Source organism: Hemiscyllium ocellatum, unplaced genomic scaffold (assembly GCF_020745735.1).
Source record: "Hemiscyllium ocellatum isolate sHemOce1 unplaced genomic scaffold, sHemOce1.pat.X.cur. R, whole genome shotgun sequence".
Taxonomy (NCBI): Eukaryota; Metazoa; Chordata; class Chondrichthyes; order Orectolobiformes; family Hemiscylliidae; genus Hemiscyllium; species Hemiscyllium ocellatum.
Window position 1 is genome coordinate 1,074,122 of NW_026867602.1, and position 25,509 is coordinate 1,099,630.

The window sequence follows — 25,509 nt, forward strand, 5'->3', positions numbered from 1 at the left end:
TCATATTGTGCTCCTTCTTCCTCAAGGGGTCTCTCACAACAGTGTTCCCCATTACTCCCTTCTCATTATGGAATGGCCTATTCTCTCGTTGCTCAGTGTATTGCTTCCAGGAAACTATCCCGGGCACACACTAGAGGAACTCCTCCTCTAGGATATCACGACTAGTTTGATCTGTCCAATCCAAATGCAGGTTAAAGTCACCGATAATTAGAACCGTTCCTTTACCGCACGTATCTCTCATTTCCTGTTTAATGCCGTTCCTCACCGCCCCACTACAGTTTGGTGGTCTCTACACCACCCCTACTTGGGGTCGTTTTGCCTCTTGGTATTTCTCCGTTCTGCCCTAGCAGATTCAACATGGTCTGAGCTGATATCTTTCCTTTAATATTGTGTTTGTATCCTCTTTAACTTCCACATCTTTCCTTGTTGTCTGCCCCTCCTAAACCCCCTGGACATTCAGTTCCCATCCCTGGTCACCTTGCAGCCATGTCTCTGTAATCCCAACTATATCAATTTTCCTGATTAATTCATCCCCTTTATTTCGAGTAATCTGTGCATTAAGGCTTTTTAAAAATGTTCCTTGTCCCTTTTTTAACTATGGCCTTGTTTGGTTCAGGCCTATCTCTTACCTCCTTGGCACCTCCCACTGAGTCTTTAGGAATTTTCTCTTCTGATGCCCTTGCGGCCTCTTCCGAAGCTTCAGGCAAACGATTGCTGGTCACTTCATCACCCTCCGCCTTAGTCACTTCATCTCCCCGGAGGATAATCACTGCAGCTCCCTCCAGCTCCGTCACTTCATCTGTCTGGAGGATAATTACTGCCGCTCCTTGGTGGCTGGTGACCTCATTTCCTTGGTGACTGGTGACCTTATCACCCTGGGGACTGGTGACCTCATCACCCTGGGGACTGGTGACCTCATCACCTTGGAGACTGGTGACGTCGCTTCCCTGGAGACTGATGACCTCATCTCCTTGGACACTGGTGATCTCACTTCCCTGGAGACTAGTGACCTCGTCCCCCCGGAGACTGGTGACCTCATCTCCTTGGACACTAGAGACCTCACTTCCCTGGAGACTAGTGACCTCATCCCCATAGAGACTGGTGACCTCATCTCCTTGGACACTAGTGACCTCACTTCCCTGGAAACTGGTGACCTCATCTACTTGGAGACTGGTAACCTCATGTCCCTGGAGATTGGTACTCCTATCTCCCAGGAAATTGGCTACCCAACCCTCCTCGAAACTGGTTACATCATCTCTCTGGAAATTGGTCACCCAACCTCCCTGGAAACTGGTGACTTCATCTCCCTGGAAACTGGTCACTTCATCTCGCTGGTGGCTGGTCCCTTCAGTGCCTTCCAGAACAGCCACTTCACTATTCTTGTACTCAGTCGGTTTATCGCCCGTGCTGCCTGTTGAGTAGGGCTCCACAAAGCTGGTCAATCTGGCCTCCTTGATGCCAGTCACCTCCTCCATCTTCTGCTGCTCCTTCTTCTCGGCCTGCAGCAGTCTCTCCCTCACCGACGGCCTGGCCAGGTGCCTGTCCCCGTCTCCTTTCATCATCTGGCCCAGCTTCTCCACCACATCGGCTGCCATGTGGTCATCCTGCATCATCATCTTCTCGTCGGTCACCATCTTCTCGATGACGTTGTGCATCACCTCGTCCACCACCTTGTGCACGGCCTCTACCACGATGTTCACCATCGTTTCCACATGCTCCTGAGGTGCACCCTGGCCTGCCTCCTCTGGCTTCTCCTCCTCCTCCTCAGTAGGCGGCGCGGGAACGCTCTTGGCCTGGGCCTCGTGCTTGAGGATGGACTTTCTCTTGGGCTCCTTGCCCGCCTGGCGCTGCTGCCTTTTGGCCATCTTGGCGCTCTCCTCCCTCTCCAGCTCATTCACCCGCTTAGCCATGCGCTCCAGGGTCTGGTCGATCTTCTCCATGTCGTCAATTATCTTTGCCATCTCTGCGACTGTGTTTCCTGCCTTCTTGCCTCCGTCCCCGCTCCTCCTGCGATCCCCCAGCTGCTGGACCACCTGCTTCACGGCATCGGTGCGTGGTCGATGGCTGTCCTTCCTCCGCCCTATCCAGCCTACCCCCTTGACCGCTTCCTTCGCCGGGGGTTCCTGCCTGCCGTGCCTCTCCTGCTTTCCTGCGTGCACTGTCTTCCCCCGCTCCTCCCTCACTCTCGCCTCCCTTTTCGGCTCCATCCTCCTCCCCCAGCGCTGTCCTGCCTCTGTTGTGAGACCCCGGATGCCTCCTGTGCAGGCAAATCATTTGCTCATTGGCGTGTAGGAGGTGCCATTGTTGTTGTCTTGATTGCAAGGTCCTGTCTGCTTCTAGTCAGGTTCGGGTTGATGATGGCTGCCAGTCTCATGTAAGTGACCTCAGAAAGGCTGTCGCTTTCCCCCTGTATCTTCACTCCTCTGATGTCACCCCTCAATTGTTCCCTGCATCACTGACATAACAGACTGCAGTGCAATACCTGTAAGGTGATCTAGGAGAGTGCTGGATGAAGCCCTCCATTCCCCGGTTTCTATCAGAACAGCGACACAGGTCGAAACTTTTCAGGAGTATCTCAAGTGTCCAACAGTGGAACGATGGAACTTAGCACTGGGGACGGTAATATTATTGAAACAGTAGTACAAGGATAATTGCTGGTGCATAGGAGGCTGAGGGGGTCATTAAATAGAGATTTATAAGATCATGAGGGGCATTGATAGGGTGAATAGCCAAGGTCTTTTCCCCCAGGATAGCAGAGTCCAAAATTGGGGGGGGGTATAGGGAGAGGGGAAAAGATTTAAGAGGGACCTGAGGGGCAACTTTTACATGTATGGGACAAGCTGCTAGAGGAAGTGGTAGAGGTGGGTACATTTGAAAGACATTTGGACTGACACATGGATAGAAAATGTTTAGAGGGATATGGGCCAAACTCAGGCAAATGGGGCTCTTTCAGTTTAGCGAACCTGGTTGGCATGGACAGGTTGGGCCGAAGGGTCTGTTTCCGTACTGTACGACTCTAATGCTGCGGTAAGTGGGGCTCAAATCCCTCCACAAGGGTTAGCGGAATTTAAATTAAATTAATAAAATCTGGCATTAAAACTTCTTCTCAGAGATTAAAGATCCGTCTTTATTCAAAACACACCTGGTTCAGTGACAGGGAGGGAAATCTCCTGCCCATACCCAGTCTGGGCCTGCACGTGACTCTGGATTGGCGCACAGTGCTCCATTGACGCCCTACCGCCAAGATGGCGGCACAGTGGGATGCTCCACCCAGAATTCCCCTGCTCTGCCTGTTCCTTCTCTTTTTTTTCTCTGTTTTCTTCTCCTCCTGTTTTAGCAGTCCCGGAGCAGCGTCGGGGGAAACGGGTCCGAGAGCAGGGCAAGGGGAAATGTGTCCCGGAGCAGCGCAAGGTGAACAGGTCCCAGAGCAGCCTAACTTCCCTTGGGGCAGCTGAGTGATGGTGTGGAGTGGACTGGAGGCTGGCAGTGGAGTGGGACAGACTGGGGCCTGGCGCAGCCCGGTCAGACCATGTGCTAAGTGAAATTCTTTACCGGACTGTAATGTAAATCCTTTGACTATAATATAATATCTTACTTTTAACTTAATTCTTAGACACAAAGTGATGCTACTACTTTTCCTTTCATACCTCTTCTGTATCAAGATTTGTACTTCAGTACTTGTACCTATGATTATAGTCAGCCATTGTAAAGACTTTTCACTGCACTGCTGTACTTCTGTACTAGTGTACATGTGACAATAAAAGATATTATAATTCTACCCAGCCCGCTGAAAGAGTGTTGAGTGAGTAACCCAACTAGGGATGAGCAACAAGGTCTTGCCAATGACACCCACGTCTCATGAGAGAAGAGAGGAGATGCAAGAGGTCGGAATCACAGGAACGCAGAGATGGTAAACAGGGAAAGGATGGTCTTGCCAACCGGGAGTCCACAACTAGGAGTGTCCCTGTTTGAGGAAAGCATCAGCCATTTCAGACAGAGATGAGGAGAAATGTCTTCACCCACTGAGTGGAGAGCCTGTGGGATTCCCAACTGCAGAAAGCAGTTGCGGCCAAAACATTGAATGTTCTCAAGAGGGAGTTGGATATAGTTCTTTGGGGCTAATGGGATCAAAGGGTGTGGGGGAGAGCGCGGGGAAGAGTGAGATGGTCAGCCATCACCATATTGAATGGTGGGGGAGTGGGACAGGCTAGAAGGGCTGAGTGGCCTCCTCCTCCTATTTTCTGTGTTTGTGTGTCACAGGGAGATTCAGGGATAATGGCATGGGGGAGGGGGGTTGGGATCTTGGGAAGAGGCCTTGAAGGGACTCCAGTGCAAGGGTGAGAAGTTGAATATTGGGTGTTAATCAGCAAGCACGAGTAAGGGGTGGAGGGTACGCGCTTGGTCAATAGTAGGAAAGGTGGGTTCGCACGACAGTAACCACTGGGCTTACACAGTGAATGGCCACACTCGGAGCACCGTGCACAGTTCCCCATCTCCGTATCCCTCGGTCAGACCCACACTCGGAGCACCGTGCACAGTTCCCCATCTCCATACCCCTCGGTCAGACCCACACTCGGAGCACCGTGCACAGTTCCCTGTCTCCGTATCCCTCGGTCAGACCCACACTCGGAGCACCGTGCACAGTTCCCTGTCTCCGTATCCCTCGGTCAGACCCACACTCGGAGCACCGTGCACAGTTCCCCATCTCCGTATACCTCGGTCAGACCCACACTCGGAGCACCGTGCACAGTTCCCCATCTCCGTATACCTCGGTCAGACCCACACTCGGAGCATCGTGCACAGTTCCCCATCTCCGTATACCTCGGTCAGACCCACACTCGGAGCACCGTGCACAGTTCCCCATCTCCGTATCCCTCGGTCAGACCCACACTCGGAGCACCGTGCACAGTTCCTGTCTCCGTATCCCTCGGTCAGACCCACACTCGGAGCACCGCGCACAGTTCCCCATCTCCGTATCCCTCGGTCAGACCCACACTCGGAGCACCGTGCACAGTTCCCCATCTCCGTATACCTCGGTCAGACCCACACTCGGAGCATCGTGCACAGTTCCCCATCTCCGTATCCCTCGGTCAGACCCACACTCGGAGCACCGTGCACAGTTCCCCATCTCCGTATCCCTCGGTCAGACCCACACTCGGAGCACCGTGCAGTTCCCCATCTCCGTATCCCTCGGTCAGACCCACACTCGGAGCACCGTGCAGTTCCCCATCTCCGTATCCCTCGGTCAGACCCACACTCGGAGCACCGTGCGCAGTTCCCCGTCTCCGTATCCCTCGGTCAGACCCACACTCGGAGCACCGTGCACAGTTCCCTGTCTCCGTATCCCTCGGTCAGACCCACACTCGGAGCACCGTGCGCAGTTCCCCATCTCCGTATCCCTCGGTCAGACCCACACTCGGAGCACCGTGCACAGTTCCCCATCTCCGTATCCCTGGGTCAGACCCACACTCGGAGCACCGCGCACAGTTCCCCATCTCCGTATCCCTCGGTCAGACCCACACTCGGAGCACCGTGCACAGTTCCCCATCTCCGTATCCCTCGGTCAGACCCACACTCGGAGCACCGTGCGCAGTTCCCCATCTCCGTATCCCTCGGTCAGACCCACACTCGGAGCACCGTGCACAGTTCCCATCTCCGTATCCCTCGGTCAGACCCACACTCGGAGCACGGTGCACAGTTCCCCATCTCCGTATCCCTCGGTCAGACCCACACTCGGAGCACCGTGCGCAGTTCCCCATCTCCGTATCCCTCGGTCAGACCCACACTCGGAGCACCGTGCGCAGTTCCCCATCTCCGTATCCCTCGGTCAGACCCACACTCGGAGCACCGTGCGCAGTTCCCCATCTCCGTATCCCTCGGTCAGACCCACACTCGGAGCACCGTGCGCAGTTCCCATCTCCGTATCCCTCGGTCAGACCCACACTCGGAGCACCGTGCGCAGTTCCCCATCTCCGTATCCCTCGGTCAGACCCACACTCGGAGCACCGTGCGCAGTTCCCCATCTCCGTATCCCTCGGTCAGACCCACACTCGGAGCACCGTGCACAGTTCCCCATCTCCGTATCCCTCGGTCAGACCCACACTCGGAGCACCGTGCGCAGTTCCCCATCTCCGTATCCCTCGGTCAGACCCACACTCGGAGCACCGTGCACAGTTCCCCGTCTCCGTATCCCTCGGTCAGACCCACACTCGGAGCACCGTGCGCAGTTCCCCATCTCCGTATCCCTCGGTCAGACCCACACTCGGAGCACCGTGCGCAGTTCCCATCTCCGTATCCCTCGGTCAGACCCACACTCGGAGCACCGTGCGCAGTTCCCCATCTCCGTATCCCTCGGTCAGACCCACACTCGGAGCACCGTGCACAGTTCCCCATCTCCGTATCCCTCGGTCAGACCCACACTCGGAGCACCGTGCGCAGTTCCCCATCTCCGTATCCCTCGGTCAGACCCACACTCGGAGCACCGTGCACAGTTGCTGTCTCCGTATCCCTCGGTCAGACCCACACTCGGAGCACCGTGCACAGTTCCCATCTCCGTATCCCTCGGTCAGACCCACACTCGGAGCACCGTGCGCAGTTCCCCATCTCCGTATCCCTCGGTCAGACCCACACTCGGAGCACCGTGCGCAGTTCCCCATCTCCGTATCCCTCGGTCAGACCCACACTCGGAGCACCGTGCGCAGTTCCCCATCTCCGTATCCCTCGGTCAGACCCACACTCGGAGCACCGTGCACAGTTGCTGTCTCCGTATCCCTCGGTCAGACCCACACTCGGAGCACCGTGCACAGTTCCCCATCTCCGTATCCCTCGGTCAGACCCACACTCGGAGCACCGTGCGCAGTTCCCATCTCCGTATCCCTCGGTCAGACCCACACTCGGAGCACCGTGCACAGTTCCCCATCTCCGTATCCCTCGGTCAGACCCACACTCGGAGCACCGTGCGCAGTTCCCCGTCTCCGTATCTCTCGGTCAGACCCACACTCGGAGCACCGTGCACAGTTCCCCATCTCCGTATCCCTCGGTCAGACCCACACTCGGAGCACCGTGCACAGTTCCCCATCTCCGTATCCCTCGGTCAGACCCACACTCGGAGCACCGTGCGCAGTTCCCCATCTCCGTATCCCTCGGTCAGACCCACACTCGGAGCACCGTGCGCAGTTCCCCGTCTCCGTATCCCTCGGTCAGACCCACACTCGGAGCACCGTGCGCAGTTCCCCATCTCCGTATCCCTCGGTCAGACCCACACTCGGAGCACCGTGAACAGTTCCCCATCTCCGTATCCCTCGGTCAGACCCACACTCGGAGCACCGTGCGCAGTTCCCCATCTCCGTATCCCTCGGTCAGACCCACACTCGGAGCACCATGTGCAGTTCCCCTCTCCTTATCCCTTAGTCAGACCCACACTCGGAGCACCGTGAACAGTTCCCCATCTCCGTATCCCTCGGTCAGACCCACACTCGGAGCACCGTGCGCAGTTCCCCACCTCGATATCCCTCGGTCAGACCCACACTCGGAGCACCGTGCGCAGTTCCCCGTCTCCGTAACCCTCGGTCAGACCCACACTCAGAGCACCGTGCACAGTTCCCCTCTCCTTATCCCTTAGGCAGTCCCACAGAGCACCGTGCACAGTTCCCCTATCCATATCCCTCAGACAGACCCACACTCGGAGCACCGTGCACAGTTCCCCTCTTTGTATCCCTCGGTCAGACCCACTCTCAGAGCACCGTGCACAGTTCCTGTCTTCGTATCCCTCAGTCAGACCCACACTTGTAGCACTGAACACAGTGGGGTGAGTGGGGGACACATTCTCACTGGGGCACAATAAGAGGTGCCCTCTCCATACCACCTTGCCTGGAACACCTCAGGATCTTAGATGTTTCAACCAACTCTTTTCATCTCTAGCATTGTATGAGATCATCCACAGACATAAGGCAGGTTGCGAGAGGTATACAAACAGCTCACAGATGGATATTACTAGGTTAGGTGGGCATAGAATGCTGTTCTTGTTTCTAACTGCCCTGTCCAACCTTTCCTCATCAGATAAACTGCCTTGACTCCCCTCCTCCAGCATCCCTAGGTTACCTTCATGCCCAGAAACCAATCAATCTTGGCATCATATATACAGAGTCATAGAGTCTTGGAGATGTACAGCACAGAAATAGACCCTTCGATCCAACCCGTCCATGCCGACCAGATATCCCAACCCAATCTAGTCCTACCTGCCAGCACCCGGCCCATTTCCCTCCAAACCCTTCCTATTCATATACCCATCCAAATGCCTCTTAAATGTTGTCATTGTACCAGCCTCCACCACTTCCTCTGGCAGCTCATTCCATACACATACCACCCTCTGGGGGAAAAAGTTGCCCCTTAGGGCTCTTTTATATCTGTCCACTCTCACCCTAAACATATGCCCTCTAGATCTCAACTCCCCCACCCCAGGGAAAAGACTTTGCCTATTGACCCTATCCATGCCCCTCATGATTTTATAAACCTCTATAAAGTCACCCTCAGCCTCCGACGCTCCAGGGAAAACAGCCCCAGCCTGTTCAGCCTCTCCCTGTAGCTCAGATCCTCCAACCCTGGCAACATCCTTGTAAATCTTTTCTGAACCCTTTCAAGTTTCACAACATCTTTCCGATAGGAAGGAGACCAGAATTGCACCCAATATTCCAACAGTGGCCTAACCAATGTCCTGTACAGCCGCAACATGACCCTCCCAACTCCTGTACTCAATACTCTGACCAATAAAGGGAAGCATACCAAACGCCGCCTTCACTATCCTATCTACCTGTGCCTCCACATTCAAGGAGCAATGAACCTGCACTCCAAGGTCTCTTTGTTCAGCAACACTCCCTAGGACCTTACCATTAAGCGTATTAGTCCTGCTAAGATTTGCTTTCCCAAAATGCAGCACCTCGCATTTATCCGAATTAAACTCCATCTGCCACTTCTCAGCCCATTGGCCCATCTGGTCCAGATCCTGTTGTAATCTGAGGGAACCCTCTTCGCTGTCCACTACACCGACAATTTTGGTGTCATTTGCAAACTTACCAAATAGACGTCTTCTGCTCACAATCAAATCATTTATATAAATGACAAAAAGCAGTGGACCCGGCAACAATCCTTGTGACAGAATGATATAGCATGGATTAGATTACTTACAGTGTGGAAACAGGCCCTTCGGCCCAACAAGTGCACACCGACCCGCCGAAGCGACAACCCACCCATACCCCTTACCTAACACTACGGGCAATTTAGCATGGCCAATTCACCTGACCTGCACATCTTTGGACTGTGGGAGGAAACCGGAGCACCCGGAGGAAACCCACGCAGACACGGGGAGAACGTGCAAACTCCACACAGTCAGTCGCCTGAGTCGGGAATTGAACCCAGGTCCCTGGCGCTGTGAGGCAGCAGTGCTAACCACTGTGCCACCGTGCCGCCCTTGAAGAAACAGACCCTTCGGTCCAACCATGACCATAATCCCAAACTAATCTAATCCCACCTGCCTGCTCCTGGCCCATCTCCCTCTGAACCTTTCCAATTTATCTACTTATCGAAATGTTTTTAGATGTTGTAACTATACCCGCGTCCACCACTTCCTCAGGACGTTCATTCCACGCGCGAACCACTCTGTGTATAAAAAGTCTGCCCCGCGTACGTATGCTAAAATAACCGTGACCCTTCGCATTGTGCATCAGGAGTTTTATTTGCAATGTCATGAAAAATATCTCGAGTAAACTAGTTGCGGGGGAGACTGCGAAGAGGGAGGTGGTGGTGGTGGGGTTGGGGAGTGTGGGATGTGTGAAGGGATGAGGTTTGGGTTTCAACTCTGAGTTGTCTGCTGAGTGCTGTCCGTGCTTTTGTCTGTGGCCCTGTGCCTGAGTGTTGGGTATCGCAGGGTCTTCTGCTGCCTGTAGCTGGTGCCAAGGTACTCCTGGAAGACCTGCTGGAGGTACGGGTCCCTGGCAGTGGGCTTGAACAGCCGGTAGCGCAGACGTTTGCCCCTGCCGTTCCTGCTGACCGATGAGGCCTTGCCCTGCCTCTGGCCGCTGGTCCGGCCTGCCCCTTGGCAAGAGGGACCTCTCCTCAGCGCTGCGGCGGGTCCCTGCCCTTCCCCGGAATCTGGCAGCGCCTGCTCTGGTTCCGGGTCCCTGCTGGAGTCTGGAAGGAGGCGGGGGGGTGCTGGAGGCGGGCTGGCGGGCGCCGGGACGGGGAGAGGGTGAGGCAAGGCCCGGAACTTCTCGTGGAAGTAGCTGGCGAGGATGGCCTTGCTGCGGGCCTTGAGCGCAGGCTCCCCGGGGGACACCAGCTTCAGCAGGGCCAGGAAGGGGAGCAGCTCGGGGGACCTGGGAGGTCTGCAGTGTGGGCACTGCGGCGCCAGGAACGCGGCGAAGGTGGCCTGGTCAGACATGATGGACAGGAAGGCCTCAAAGTCCACCTCGCGGCCGCCGTTGACTGCGCCAAACTTCAGCTCGTCCGGGATCAGGGGGTTCCTCAGGGGGATCTGCATCTGGTACATGACATCCTGCAGGTCCTCGCTGCTGATGGAGCTGCCCTGGTCCCCAGTCAACATCTGGAAGACCTCAAAGAAGGCGACCACCAGATTGCCGGGTAGTGAGTGACCATGGCGTGCTACCTCGTCCGGTCCCGAGGACTCGATCAGGGCCTGGATGCTTCGCAGGGGCATCCCCAGGAAGGAGTTGGCGACCTTGCCCTTGCCGCCCTTGGCGTTGAGGCCGGCCCTGCGCATCTTCAGGTAGAAGTGGCGGGTGATGGTGGCGGCCGATTCCTCGGAGATGACCTGGCGGGCGAGCAGCTGGAGCAGGATCTCGAAGAAGACGCTGTCGCCCACGTAGCCCTTCTGCACCTCGCAGGTCGGGCAGCTGTCGGGCAGCTCCGACACAAACCGCAGGAAGAGGTCGCTGTTGGTCAGAGCCTGGCAGAGGTCGTCAAAGCCGAGCTGCCTGTCCCGGTCGCCGTCCAGGCAACGGAAGGCCTTCTGACCCCTGGCCTCACTGATGACGAAGCCCTCCTCTCTGAGCAGTGACTGGAAACCTCGGAGGTTGATCTGGCCGCCCACCCTCGCTGTCAGGATGTCAAAGACTTGGTGAAAGGCCTTCTGCTGGTTCAGTGTGGAGGGAGCCTGGGCGCACTCAGGGTCCTTCGCTGCTTCGCCTGTCCCTCCTCCTGTTCCCTGGGCCCTCCTCTGGCCTGAGCCCTGGCTTGGGTCATTGCCCCGCGCCGTCCGCACTCCCTCGCGCGCCTCCTCCAGCTTGCCCACCACCCCGTCGCCGTTCAGTTTCTCCACCAGCTCGCCCACCACCTTCTCCACCACCTTCACCACCACCGTCACCACGTTCTCTACCTTCTCCAGGTGCTCCTTGCTGCTCTGCCCGGCACCCACCCTCTGCTGGCTGCCCCCTGCCCTCGCGCCGTCCTGGTTCCTCAGAGACTCTGTCGGCCTTGGCTTCCTCTCCTCTCTCTTCCTCTCTCTGTCTCTGGCCAGCGTCTGGCCGGCTAGTCCATCGCCCCTCTCGCTTCCTGGCCACATAGCCGTGCCCCTTTGACGTTTTCTCCCTGACCTCCAAACTCCTCCTGCGTATCTTCCAAACGCCTCTTCAGAGTCGACTGGGCCCTTGCATTTCTGGAACAGATTGTCCACAATTAACTCGATGCACTTTGACCTCTCAGCAAGCAAACACAAAAGTCCTTACCTCTCACACCAAGGTTTCTGCAGTCAGTACAGATATCCCTGATGTCTTAGTCTGCCACTTTCCTGGGGACCCTAGGGCCTGAAACTCTGATGTCATACAACTATTGTCACTCACTAATGCCTTATATATCTACAACGGCCTTCATCATCGTGACTACCATAACCCTGGAGTGGCAAATATATACAGTATCCTTCAGAGTTAGGGAGAAGATTTGTAGCTCGGGTGCTCGTTGTTGTGGTTCTGTTCGCCGAGCTGGGAGTTTTTGTTGCAAACATTTCGTCCCCTTTCTAGGTGACATCCTCAGTGCTTGTTAGCTGTCTTAGGACATAGGACAAACAGGAAGACAGCTAACGATCCGCATCCATGAACACCAACTAGCCACGAAACGACACGACCAGCTATCCCTAGTAGCCATACACTCAGATGACAAACAACACGAATTCGATTGGGACAACACTACTATTATAGGGCAAGCCAAACAGAGAACAGACAGGGAATTCCTAGAGGCATGGCACTCATCCACAAATTCTATCAACAGACACACCGAACTAGACCCTATATACCGATCACTGCAACAGATAGCAACTGACAACCGGAAGCGGCAGATTCAAACCAGTATAAACGCCGGAGGAATCAGCACAGAAGCGCTTCACAGGAGGCTCCCAAACACTGAGGATGTCACCTAGACAGGGGGCGAAACGTCTGCAACAAAAACTCCCAGCTCGGCGAACAGAACCACAACATACAGTATCCTTGGCTTCAGCCTTAGCAGCATTAAGTACAAGAGCAGGGAGGGGATGTTGAACAGTTACTGGTTAGACCTCAGCTGCAGGACTGTGTACGGTTGGAGGCACGACAAGGAGAGAGTGCAGCAGAGGTCAGAGAGGGTAGTTCAGGGGATGGGAGACTTCAGTGCTGAAGATAGGTTTGAGTAACAGGGACTGTGCTCTTAGGGGGGTAGGCTCAGAGGGAGTCTGAGGGAAGTATTCAATGGTCAGGAGAACTGGATGTAGATGGTGGAGGGGAGGAGAGAGAAAGGGTTGGGTGCATGTTTGAAGGAATTGGTAAGAGATGCTAAAGATGACACAAAATGAAACCTTTCCATGTGGCAAGGGATCAGGAAGGCGCTGACCAAGTCTGTGGCAAGGCCAACTGAGGCTTGGGGAAAGGAAGGATAGCACCAAGATGGCTGCTTGTTGGAGAGCCAGCACAGGGCTGAATGACCTCTATGTGCACCGTAGCCGCACTGTAATTTGTGCTTACATTGAGGTTGAGAAAGCCGCTGGGCTGGAGGGGGTTCTCTGGCTGGACCCGGTCAAGGAAGGCGACTTCGGTTCAGGGTGAAGCAGATGGAGAGGTTGTGGAAACGAACCTGGAAGGGAGAAAGAGAGAAGGCCAAGCTCACTAAAAGAAGAGGCCAGAGGCATGTTTGGTGCAATAACATTCATCATCCACTCCCTCTATCCCCAATGCACACCAGCGACGGTGCGTACAAGACGTACTGCAACCACTCACCGAGGCTCCTCCAACAGCACTTTCCAAACCCACCAGCTCATAACCCCCCCCGGAAGGACATGGGGCAGCAGACACAGGAGGGACCACAGCCCACTGGGAGTTCTCTTCCCAGCACCCCCCCCCCACTCCATCTGGGTTTAGAACGATATGAGCCGTTTCTTCAGGATCGTCGGAGTCAGAATCCTGGATCCCCCTCCCTAACGGGGCACTGTATGGGGTGTCCCTGCACCACGCGGGGACTGCAGCAGCTCACCCCCACCTTCTCAAGGGAGCGAGGATTAGGGATGGGCGAGGAATGCTGGGGCTAGACAGCAACCCCATCAATAAATGTATTTAAAACCAAGACTACCCAGCTGTTAGAGATGGAACGTTCTTTCTCTTAGCTCAGTAACCTGGTCACTCAATGTAGCTGACCCTTAGCTGTCCTCTCCCTTCCCTGAATATACCCCCATCCCATAACCACCTCCAACCCACTGGGGTATCTGTGCTGCCCCATGAACATCTGCGATTTCCATCGCTACCCTTCAGCTGCCTGGGGCCTGTGTCATGGCTGAACTTCAACATACACCTTTGACCCAGTTGTTTGTCACCAGCGTTGATGTCTCCTGATGTGGGCCAATGCTAAACTCTGGTAATTCCCTCCGGTGCAGTTAATTTGCCCCTGGAGTGAACACTGGAGGGAATCACTGTGAATGAGAAAGAAATGTTGGCAAGATGCCAGAAGATGGATTTCCACAGCAATGTCAAGGGAACTATAACATCACTGGGAGGACCATTAACCGTAAACCGATCTCGAGCACTACATTCATTCACGTGAATTAGGGACAGAAAGTGGCCACTCGGCCCCTTGAACCTGCTTCCCCATTTGATGCGATTATGGCTGGTCTGACCAACCCCCCAATTCCGATAACCTTTCACCGTCACCACCCCCACACCTCGTTGTCAAGAATGTATCTGGCCCCTCCTTAAAAATATTCCAGAACTCAGCTTCTGCCCTCTATTTGAGGCACAGAGCCCCAGAGACTCGTGATGCCCTGTGAGTGGACGATTGACCCTGTCTCTGTTACGGGTGGATGACTCCAGTTCATTCTAGGTTCGTCCAGGAAATGTTCTGAGAAAATTATCCTCATCTCTCTCTTAAACAGGCCTTACTTTTAAAGGCTGTCCCCCTCCACTCCACCACCAAGCCTTGTTTGAGATTCTCCCACAAAAGAAAACACCCTGTCCACACCCCCCTCTGTCAAGATCCCTCAGGGTCTTGCTCATTTAAACTCCAGCCCGGTCCATCCCACCTTTCACCGTAAGACGTCCTGCCCCATTAATCTGGTGAACCTTTACCTCCTGGCCCGGACTGGGCTTCCACGTGACTCCAGAACCACAAGGCGATTTTCATTCGCGTGTGGCATGTGGGTCATTGCTGACCGGGCCTTGCGAGAAGGTGGGGGCTGAGCTGCCTTCTTGAACCGCTGCAGTCCAACTGCTGTGGGTTGGGGGGAGGACACCCACAATGTGGTTCGGGAGGGAATTCTGGGATTTTGAACCCAGGGATGCTGAAGGGATGACGATACATTTCCAAGTCAGGACGCTGAGTGGCTCGGGGGAGGGGGGGGAGGGGGGATCAGCTTGAGTCCTGACTGCCTTCTGACGTGGCTGGAGTAGTCATATCTGAGGATTTAAGAACGTGCCTGGCCCCATTTGCCAACGCTTGGCCCAATGGGGTGAGGGGAGGGGGGAATAGTTATGGCTGTACCACAGAGCATCACAAATGGCCCCTTGCAGGGGCTGGAAGGGCTGAATGGCCTAGTCGAGCCACCGTTGCTAACACTGGCTTCACCCACAATTGGGATGCTCTCCCCCCGCCGTCACTGGAGAAGGGCTGCACGTTAAAAGTGCTTCAGCAGGCCAGTTTTCCAAACTCAAGACTCACCTCTGAATGGGAAGCCACTAGAGAGAGAGAGAGAGAGAGAGAGAGAGAGAGACAGAGAGAGAGAGAGAGAGAGAGAGACAGAGAGAGAGAATAGCAGCGAGAAACTATAGATTAGATTAGATTACTTACAGTGTGGAAACAGGCCCTTCGGCCCAACAAGTCCACACCGACCCGCCGAAGCGCAACCCACCCATACCCCTACATTTACCCCTTACCTAACACTACGGGCAATTTAGCATGGCCAATTCACCTGACCCGCACATCTTTGGACTGTGGGAGGAAACCGGAGCACCCGGAGGAAACCCACGCAGACATGGGGAGAACGTGCAAACTCCACACAGTCAGTCGCCTGATTCGGGAACTGAACCCGGGTCTCTGACGCTGTGAGGCAGCAGTGCTAACCACAGTGCCACCGTGCCGCCCACGACTGTCTCCGGGACTGTCCCACTCCCTCACCGCCGACACTGGCTCTGGTTGCAAGGCGCTGTTAGGCCAGTGGGACCTTCAGAGGCTCCCCTCCCCTCCAGGAACTCGAGCTCAGCACTTCAGGCTGCGCCGGGTCTGAGGAAGTCACAGGGTGGGGGAGGGTGGTGGTGGAGGAGGAGGGGTGGTCTACAGACTGCCATCCACGCCCAGCGGCTCTGGGGTCTCAGTCAGTGCGTACAGTTATAGAGTCCTAGAGTCCTACAGCACGGAAACAGGCCCTTTGCTCCAACTCATTAGTGCCAACCAGACAACCCAATCTGACCAGCAGTTGCCTTACATCCTCTTAAACCCTTCCTAGTCATATACTGCCTTTTAAATGTAATTGTACCAGCCTCCACCACTTCCTCTGGTAGCTGGTTACATACAGACACACACTGTGGAACCCTAAGTAGGTCTGCATTGGCAAGCGAAAATGGATAACAGGTGACCCTCATGCAAGAGATGGCTAGTTCCACTAATGGGAGGGAGACAGATAATGACAGCGTAAACGTCATGCCGTGGGTATTAAATTATTCAGCAGTATCCTGGATAACCGAGCATTTCAGAATGCCAGTTACCATCCATGGAGGAACTTCTGAAAGTTGAAATAACTATAGCCTGTTTCTGAACGGTGCCCTTACAGAGGTTTGAAAACCATGAGGGACATGGATAGGGTGAATAGCCAAGGTCTCCCCACCCCCCAGGTGACAGAGATAGGGAGGGGGTGGAGGGGCTGGAGGAGGGGGCAGGGATAGGGAGGGGGTGTAGGGGTGGAGGAGGTGACAGAGATAGGGAGGGGGTGTAGGGGCTAGAGGAGGGGACAGAGATAGAGAGGGGGTGTAGGGGCTGGAGGAGGTGACAGAGATAGGGAGGGGGTGTAGGGGCTGGAGGAGGGGACAGAGATAGGGAGGGGGTGTAGGGGTGGAGGAGGTGACAGAGATAGGGAGGGGGTGGAGGGGCTGGAGGAGGGGGCAGGGATAGGGAGGAGGTGTAGGGGCTGGAGGAGGGGGCAGGGATAGGGAGGGGGTGTAGGGGCTGGAGGAGGGGACAGAGATAGGGAGGGGGTGTAGGGGTGGAGGAGGTGACAGAGATAGGGAGGGGGTGTGGGGGCTGGAAGAGGGGACGGAGATAGGAAGGGGGTGTAGGGGTGGAGGAGGTGACAGAGATAGGGAGGGGGTGTAGGGACTGGAGGAGGTGACAGAGATAGGGAGGGGGTGTAGGGACTGGAAGAGGTGACAGATAGGGAGGGGGTGTAGGAGCTGGCAGAGGTGACAGAGATAGGGAGGGGGTGTAGGGGCTAGAGGAGGGGACAGAGATAGAGAGGGGGTGTAGGGGCTGGAGGAGGTGACAGAGATAGGGAGGGGGTGTAGGGACTGGAGGGGGGGGATAAGGGCTGAGTGTTCATGGTCGAATCTACATGGTGAAGAGGACCCAAGTGACAGCAAGCCCGGAGCTGTGGGGGGAGAGGTGTTTATGGTTTGATTACTGAAGTGGACGTGGCGGTGCTGAGTACGTAACGGTCTCTCTGAGACCAAAACCAGTGGGAAATGGACGGAAGCAATTACCTGGGTGCCCTGTGGCAGTGAGTAAACACAGGGTGGATATCCGGAGAAGGAGTGACGACCATTTGTTCCTGTAACACCAGGCGACCATACGAGGTAGGAGTTGCATTGCGGCAACAATCTTTCTGCTCAAGGTAAACACTGCCAGCCCCTGAAACATTCACAGCATATATTTATATTAGATCCACGTTCAAGTGTTCACTCTCCACTAGCTCTCCCTCCCACTCACCGAAGTTTAAACAGCTCAGGCCTGATTACGTTACAGCAGTCCCTGGGAATACTGGAGGGAACTGGATGCACTATTAGCCTGTGAGGACAAGGCAACTGAAACAGGCACTACCTGCAGAGTAGGGAGAGATTTAGACATTTCATTCGGGCTGCTCCCGGAGTATGATTTAGGATGAGACTGAATTCAGTGAATGCCCTACACACAGGTCATCTTCAGAAGTCATTAACAGGCATAGTATGAGAACTGAACACACACTTTCTCAGGGTCAGTGCTGAGGGAGCACGCGCTGTCGGAGGGTCAGTGCTGAGGGAGCGGGTGCTGTGGGAAGGTCAGTGCTGAGGGAGCAGGCGCTGTCGGAGGGTCAGTGCTGAGGGAGCGGGCGCTGTCGGAGGGTCAGTGCTGAGGGAGCAGGCGCTGTCGGAGGGTCAGTGCTGAGGGAGCGGGGGCTGTGGGAGGGTCAGTGCTGAGGGAGCAGGCGCTGTCGGAGGGTCAGTGCTGAGGGAGCAGGCGCTGTCAGAGGGTCAGTGCTGAGGGAGTGTGCACTGTCAGAAAGTCAGTGCTGAGGGAGCAGGCGCTGTCGGAGGGTCAGTGCTGCATTGTTGGAGACTCAATGCTGAGGCATCAGGCATTGTCGGAGGGTCAGTGCTGAGTGAGTGCCACATTGTCGGAGAGTCAGTGCTGAGGCATCAGGCATTGTCGGAGGGTCAGTGCTGAGTGAGTGCCACATTGTCGGAGAGTCAGTGCTGAGGGATCGGGCACTGTCGGAGGGTCAGTGCTGAGGGACCGGGCACTGTCGGAGGGTCAGTGCTGAGGGACCGGGCGCTGTCGGAGGGTCAGTGCTGAGAGAGCGGGCATTGTCAGAGAGTCAGTGCTGAGGCATCAGGCATTGTCGGTGGGTCAGTGCTGAGTGAGTGCCACATTGTCGGAGAGTCAGTGCTGAGGCATCAGGCATTGTCGGAGGGTCAGTGCTGAGTGAGTGCCACATTGTCGGAGAGTCAGTGCTGAGGGATCGGGCGCTGTCGGAGGGTCAGTGCTGAGAGAGCGGGCATTGTCAGAGAGTCAGTGCTGAGGCATCAGGCATTGTCGGTGGGTCAGTGCTGAGTGAGTGCCACATTGTCGGAGAGTCAGTGCTGAGGCATCAGGCATTGTTGGAGGGTCAGTGCTGAGTGAGTGCCACATTGTCGGAGAGTCAGTGCTGAGGGACCGGGCGTTGTCGGAGGGTCAGTGCTGAGGGCACAGGCATTGTCAGAGAGTCAGTGCTGAGGGAGCAGACACTTTTGGAGTGTCAGTGCTGAGGGAGTGCTGCATTGTTGGAGACTCAATACTGAGGCATCAGGCACTGTCAAAGGGTCAGTGCTGAGGGAGTGTCTCACTGTCAGAGAGTCATGTGCTGAGTGAGTGCCACATTGTCGGAGAGTCAGTGCTGAGGGACCAGGCACTGTCGGAGGGTCAGTGCTGAGTGAGTGCCACATTGTCGGAGAGTCAGTGCTGAGGGACCGGGCACTGTCGGAGGGTCAGCGCTGAGGGAGTGCCACATTGTCGGAGAGTCAGTGCTGAGGGACCAGGCACTGTCGGAGAGTCAGTGCTGAGGGACCGGGCACTGTTGGAGGGTCAGTGCTGAGGGAGTGCCGCATTGTCAGAGGGTCAGTGCTGAGGGATTGGGTTCTGTTGGAGGGTCAGTGCTGAGGGACTGGGTGGTCTTGGAGGTCAGTGTTATGTGCTGCACTGTTGGAGGGTCAGTGCTGAGGGAATGGGTGGTGTTTGAGGGTCAGTGCTGAAGGAGTGTTGCGCTGTCAGAGGGTCAGTGCTGAGGGAATGGGTGCTGTTGGAGGGTCAGTGCTGAGGGAATGGGTGGTGTTGGAGGTCAGTGTTGAGAGGGTGCCGCACTGTCGGAGGGTCAGTGCTGAGGGAACGGGTGTTGTTGGAGGGTCAGTGCTGAGGGACTGCTGCACAGTCGGAGGTTAAGTACTGAGTGAGTGGGCACTGTCAGAGGGTCAGTTTTGAGGGAGTGGACAGTGTAGGAGGGTCAGTGTAAAGAGTGGGCACCGTTGGAGGGTCAGTACAGAGGGAACAGGCACTGTCTGAGAGTTAGTACTGAGAAAGTGGTGTATTGTTGGTGGGTCAGTGTTGAGGGAGTGCCACTCTGTCTGAGGATCAGTGCAGAGGGAGTGGTATACTGTTAAGGGTCAGCACAGAGGGATCAGGCACTGTCCCTGCCTTTGTGCTGAGAGAACAGATACTGTAGGAGGGTCAGTGATGAGGGAGCACATTATCAGTGGTTCAGTGATGAGGGAGGGCTGCAATGTTAGAGGTCTGTACTGATGGAACAGGCACTGGCAGAGGGTCAGTGTTGATGGAACATTGCACTATTGGAGGGTCAGCACTAAGCGAGTGCTGCACTGTTGGGGGTTTGCTACAGAGGGAGTGCTGCAATGTTGGAGGGTCAGTGTTAAGGGAGCAGGTACTGTCAGAGGATCAGTGCTGAGGGAGTGGGCAGGTTAAGAGGGTCAGTGCTGAGGGAGCAGGTATGGTCGGAGAATCAGTGCTGAGGGAGTGGTTATTTTTGGAGGATCAGTACTGAGGGAGTGGCCATTTGGAGGATCGGTGCTGAGGGAGTGTGCATTTTTTGGAGAGTCAGCAGTGAGGGACAGGCACTGTCGGAGGATCTGTGCTAAGGGAGTGAGTACTGTAGGAGAGTCAGTGCTGAGGGAGTGGGCACTGTCGGAGGGTCAGTGCTGAGGGAGTGGGCACTGTCAGAGGGTCAGTGCTGAGGGAGTGGGCACTGTTGGAGGGTCAGTATTGATGCACCGGGCTCTGAGGGAGCGTTATCATTGCGGGATCACCACACTGTGGGAGGATCAGTGCTGAGGGAGCAAGCATTGGCTGAGGGTCAGTGCTGAGGGAGCGGGCACTGTCAGAGGGTTGGTGCTGATGGATTGGGCACTGTCAGGGGGTCAGTGCTGAGGGAACTACACTGTCGGAGGGTCAGTGCTGAGGGAACGCCGCACTGTCTGAGGGTCAGTGCTGAGGGAATGGACACTGTCGGAGGGTCTGCGCTGAGGGAGTGGACACTGTCGGAGGGTCAGTGCTGAGGGAGTGGGCACTGTCAGAGGGTCAGTGCTGAGGGAGTGGGCACTGTTGGAGGGTCAGTATTGATGCACCGGGCTCTGAGGGAGCGTTATCATTGCGGGATCACCACACTGTGGGAGGATCAGTGCTGAGGGAGCAAGCATTGGCTGAGGGTCAGTGCTGAGGGAGCGGGCACTGTCAGAGGGTTGGTGCTGATGGATTGGGCACTGTCAGGGGGTCAGTGCTGAGGGAACTACACTGTCGGAGGGTCAGTGCTGAGGGAACGCCGCACTGTCTGAGGGTCAGTGCTGAGGGAATGGACACTGTCGGAGGGTCTGCGCTGAGGGAGTGGGCACTGTCAGAGGGTCAGTGCTGAGGGAGTGGGCACTGTCGGAGGGTCAGTGCTGAGGGAGTGGGCACTGTCAGAGGGAAGTGCTGAGGGAGTGGGCACTGTCGGAGGGTCAGTGCTGAGGGAGTGGGCACTGTCAGAGGGAAGTGCTGAGGGAGTGGGCACTGTCGGAGGGTCAGTGCTGAGGGAGTGGGCACTGTCAGAGGGTCAGTGCTGAGGGAGTGGGCACTGTTGGAGGGTCAGTGCTGAGGGAGTGGGCGCTGTCGGAGGGTCAGTGCTGAGGGAGTGGGCGCTGTCGGAGGGTCAGTGCTGAGGGAGTGGGCACTGACGGTCCCATTATCCCTGCGATTACAACAGTGACTGGACTGTGGAAACAAACAACTTTATTGGCTGGTCAAGTGGCAGGGTGTGTTCGGGGATATTGTGAGGTTGTGGCAGATGCTATGCAGAGGGAGTTTTACCTGCAATGAGTAGGATGACCACCGCCTTTGAATAACGTTTAAAAATGAGGCAGAAAACATTGCAGAGTATAGCACAGAGTGTGTGTGTCTGTGTGTGTGTGTGTGTGTGTGTGAGAGAGAGAGAGATACGGGGAGAGAGAGAGAGAGGAGGGCTTTTGATTGGCGATGTCCCCTTTTGTTTCTCTCCATCCCACACAATTAAATTGCCAACTCTGCTGACGTCCAGGCCTACCTGCCCTACGCCTCCCTGACAACTCCCTGGGGAGCACCTGAGAGTAGGCTTGGCTCTAAAACAGAGTGCCGTGTTTGCTGAGGAACTGCTTGGGGCTGTGGAGTGGCTGGTTCGCTGTCGGGAGAGATTGAGGTGGCAGGAACAGCAATCCAGGCTGCACAAGGAATGGATTTCGGCAGCTTGACGACGACGCGGCTGTGAAAATTTGCCTCGATCTCAAGTGCAAAGGGGACGGGCAAAGGGATGGGGCTCCCTCGCGCTAACCACCCTCTGTCTCTCTCTGCCTCTCTGTCTATCTCTCTCTCTCTCTCCCCCTCTCCGTACCCTGCATCATCCACTCCCAGTATTCTGCAAGCTATTCCCCAACCCATCCTATCCATCCCGTTCCCGTCCCAGCTTGGCAGTGAAAAGACAGCACAGTTAATTTTGTAGAGATGGGTTTTTTTTTTGTTTTATTTGACATAACGGGCAAATGAAGTCATTTCCTTCCAGTACAGTATTTAAGAGCACAGCATGGACAAGGTCGAGGATGAGGCACAGGCACTCCCCCACCCCCTTCCCGAGGCTCTGGCCTGCTGCTCACTAATAGTTAATCCTATTTCTGATTTCCCCCCTTATCTTCCCTCTTTTTCTTAGAGACTGCGGTCCGACTGTAATCTGCCGACGGTGTCCTCCACGTCCATGTGTACTCCTGGAAGGCGTTGTGGAAAGCCGGGTTCCTCATCACCTTCCGGAACTTCTTTTCGTAGTACTGCCGGTTGGCCAGCACGTTGCGGGTGTACTCCTCCGTCTTTTCCTTTGCCCGCTCGCGGAGCGCCTGGCTGCCCGCGCTGGCGGCTGTCCTTGCTGCCTTGCTGGGCGAGGCCGAGCGCTTGGGCTTGGGCTTGGGGCTGGTCAGCTTGGGCGGTCTGGCCGGCGGGGCGTGGTGGGACGTCTGTGTCGCCTGCTGCTGGTAGGACGGCGGGCGGGTGGTGCTGGCACTGCGGGCAGCCGGGGTCTTGCTGGATGCCCGGGCCCGGTGGTGGGGGTGGTGCTGCTGCTGCTGCTGCGCTGGAGCCGGCCAGGGTTTGAAGTCCTCAAGCTTGGCCTGGTAGTAGGTGGTCAGCGTGTCCCTGGTCTGAGCAGAGATCAGCGGCTTGTCGATGGCCCGCAGCAGCACCTCGAAGGGCATGACCTCCGGGCTCAGGGAGTGCCCGGTGTCAGGGTACTGCGGGTTCAGGTAGTGAGCAAAGGTACTGGTGTCTGACATGATGGTCAGGAAGTCCCGGAAGTCGATGGTCTTGCCCCGGTTGACGGCTGCAAACTTCAGTTCTCCGGGTACGAAGGGGTTCAGCATGGGGATCTTCAGCTGCTTCATCATGGTGACCAGGGAGGTGACATCAATGCAGTCCTCACTGTTGGTGGCGAAGGTCTGGAAGACCTCCCGGAAGGCGGTGATCTGATCGGGCTTCAGGTTGGCCTCCTTGTACTGCTCGTCTGGCCCCAGGATGTCCAGGTACTGGATCAGGCTGTAGACCGAGACGCCCAGGAAGGTGCTGTCCCCGATGCTGGGGCAGGCGCCTTTGTGCTCCTTTTTGGTCTTCAGCTTCGCTCCCTTCTTCTTCCGGTAAAAGTACTCGATAATCTGGCAGGTCGAGTCCTCCGAGATGATGTGGGCGGCGAGCAGTCGCGAGAGGATCTCGAAGAACACCGTGTTGTCCACGTAGCCCTTCTGGAGCTCCGAGTCCTTGCTGTTGTTAGGCAGCTCCGAGAAGAACTGGACAAAGAGCTCAGTGTTGGTCATGGTGTTCATGAAGTCCTCGAAGCCCACCTTGCCATCTCCGTCCACATCGAGTTTCCGGAAGGTCTCTCGGGCCCTGGCCTCGCCTGCCGTGAAGTTCTCACTCTTCAGCAGGGCCTGGTAGCTGGTAAAGTCGATCGGGCCCCCAGCTTTGTCTACCAGCAGGTCATAGATTTGCCTGAACTCCTGGTGCTGCTCCGGGGTCAGGGGCTGGACCTGATGGGACTCAGCCCGCTTCTCGGCCTCATGTTCCTTTGTGTGCTTCTTCGATGACCCTTGCCCTTTCGCCTGCTTCTTTGCTGCCCCTTTTTCCTTGGCTGCCCCTTTCTCTTTGCCTTCCCTTTTGCTCGATGCTTTCTCTTTCACCAATCCCTCTGCCTTTACCGGTTCCTCGTCCCTCAATGAGCTCTCAGACCTTAGTGATCCCGCAGATTTTACCGATCCCTCCTCCCTTCCTCTCTGTGCTTTCAACTTGCCTGGTGCCTTCTCCTTTGTTGGAGACCTCTCCTTTGTTGGAGACCTCTCCTTTGGAGCCTTCGTCTTAACTGGGGACTCATCTTTTACGGGGGATGACGATTTGGTTGGCGTCTCCCCTTTTGCCTTCCGCTGTTCCTTCACCATTTCCAGATCCCGTTTTGTCTTCTGCAGTTGTCTTTGGCACGAGTCTGGGGACACGCTCTCCCTCGTGTCGTCCTCCACCATCCTGCCCATCTTCTCCAACATCTTCTCGAACATCTTCTGCCCTTCCTCCACCACCAGGTCCACCATCCTCTCAATCTTCTTCTCGGGCACGTCTTCCATCTTGGCCAAGTCCTCCATGATCTTCTCCACCTTCTCCACCACACTCTCCACCACTTTCTCCACCACCTTAATCATTTTCTCCTTCTCCCCAAACTTGTTTTTCCCCACAGCTACCATTTTCTCTATCGCTTTCTCCATTACCCTGTCTACCACTCCTTCCACCACTTTCACCACCATCTTCACCACACTATCGATCTTTTCCACTTTCCTCTCTCCCTCTGCACCCATCTCTTCTCCTTTTCTTACATCCTCATCCTTCTTCTTGACTGGCACCACTTCCTTGACTGGCTTTCTTTCTTCCTCCATCGGTGTCACAGGCTTCTCTTCCACTTCTTTCTCCACTACTGCGACTGGCCTTTCCACTTCCTCTGCTGGGACCTCTTCTTCTGCTGGGACCTCTTCCTCTGCTGGCACCTCTTCCTCTGCTGGTATCTCTTCCTCTGCTGGTACCTCTTCCTCTGCTGGGACCTCTTCCTCTACTGGGACCTCTTCCTCTGCTGGCTTCTCTTCCTCTGCTGGCACCTCTTCCTCTGCTGGTACCTCTTCCTCTGCTGGTTTCTCTTCTTCTGCTGGTTTCTCTTCCTCTGCTGGTACCTCTTCCTCTGCTGGTTTCTCTTCCTCTGCTGGTACCTCTTCCTCTGCTGGTTTCTCTTCTTCCGCTGGTACCTCTTCCTCTGCTGGTTTCTCTTCCTCTGCTGGTACCTCTTCCTCAGCTGGTACCCCTTCCTCTGCTGGTACCTCTTCTTCTGCTGGTTTCTCTTCCTCTGCTGGTACCTCTTCCTCTGCTGGTTTCTCTTCCTCTGCTGGTACCTCTTCCTCTGCTGGTACCTCTTCCTCTGTTGGCTTCTCTTCCTCTGCTGGCTTCTCCTCTGCTGGTATCTCTTCCTCTGCCGGTTTCTCTTCCTCTCCTGGTACTTCTTCCTCTGCTGGTACCTCTCCCTCTGCTGGTACCTCTCCCTCTGCAGGTACTGCTTCCTCTGCAGGTACCTCTCCCTCTGCTGGTACCTCTCCCCCTGCTGGTACCTCTTCCTCTGCTGGTACCTCTCCCTCTGCAGGTACTGCTTCCTCTGCAGGTACCTCTCCCTCTGCTGGTACCTCTTCCTCTGCTGGTACCTCTCCCTCTGCTGGTACCTCTTCCTCTGCTGGTACCTCTCCCTCTGCCGGTACTGCTTCCTCTGCTGGTACCTCTCCCTCTGCTGGTACCTCTCCCTCTGCTGGTACCTCTTCCTCTGCAGGTACCTCTCCCTCTGCTGGTACCTCACCCTCTGCTGGTACCTCTCCCTCTGCAGAGACCTCTCCCTCTGCAGGTACCTCTCCCTCTGCTGGTACCTCTCCCTCTGCTGGTACCTCTTCCTCGGCTGGTAGCTCTCCCTCTGCAGGT

At 55.8% G+C, this 25,509-nt stretch overlaps 1 protein-coding gene across 2 annotated transcripts in view; it reads right to left on the reverse strand.

Annotated features, from left to right (window-relative positions):
* Positions 1–9,724: 9,724 nt before the first annotated feature.
* Positions 9,725–25,509, reverse strand: part of LOC132809058 (uncharacterized) — a 64,124-nt gene continuing 48,339 nt past the window's right edge. For both annotated transcript variants that reach the window (XM_060822447.1, XM_060822448.1), the window contains exons 2-4: positions 17,211–17,358; positions 13,002–13,110; positions 9,725–11,668 (exon numbers count right to left, since the gene is read on the reverse strand). In XM_060822447.1, coding sequence (XP_060678430.1) covers positions 9,848–11,575 — 1,728 coding nt within the window. In that variant the 5' untranslated portion in view covers positions 11,576–11,668; positions 13,002–13,110; positions 17,211–17,358 and the 3' untranslated portion in view covers positions 9,725–9,847. The remainder of the gene's footprint in view (positions 11,669–13,001; positions 13,111–17,210; positions 17,359–25,509) is intronic.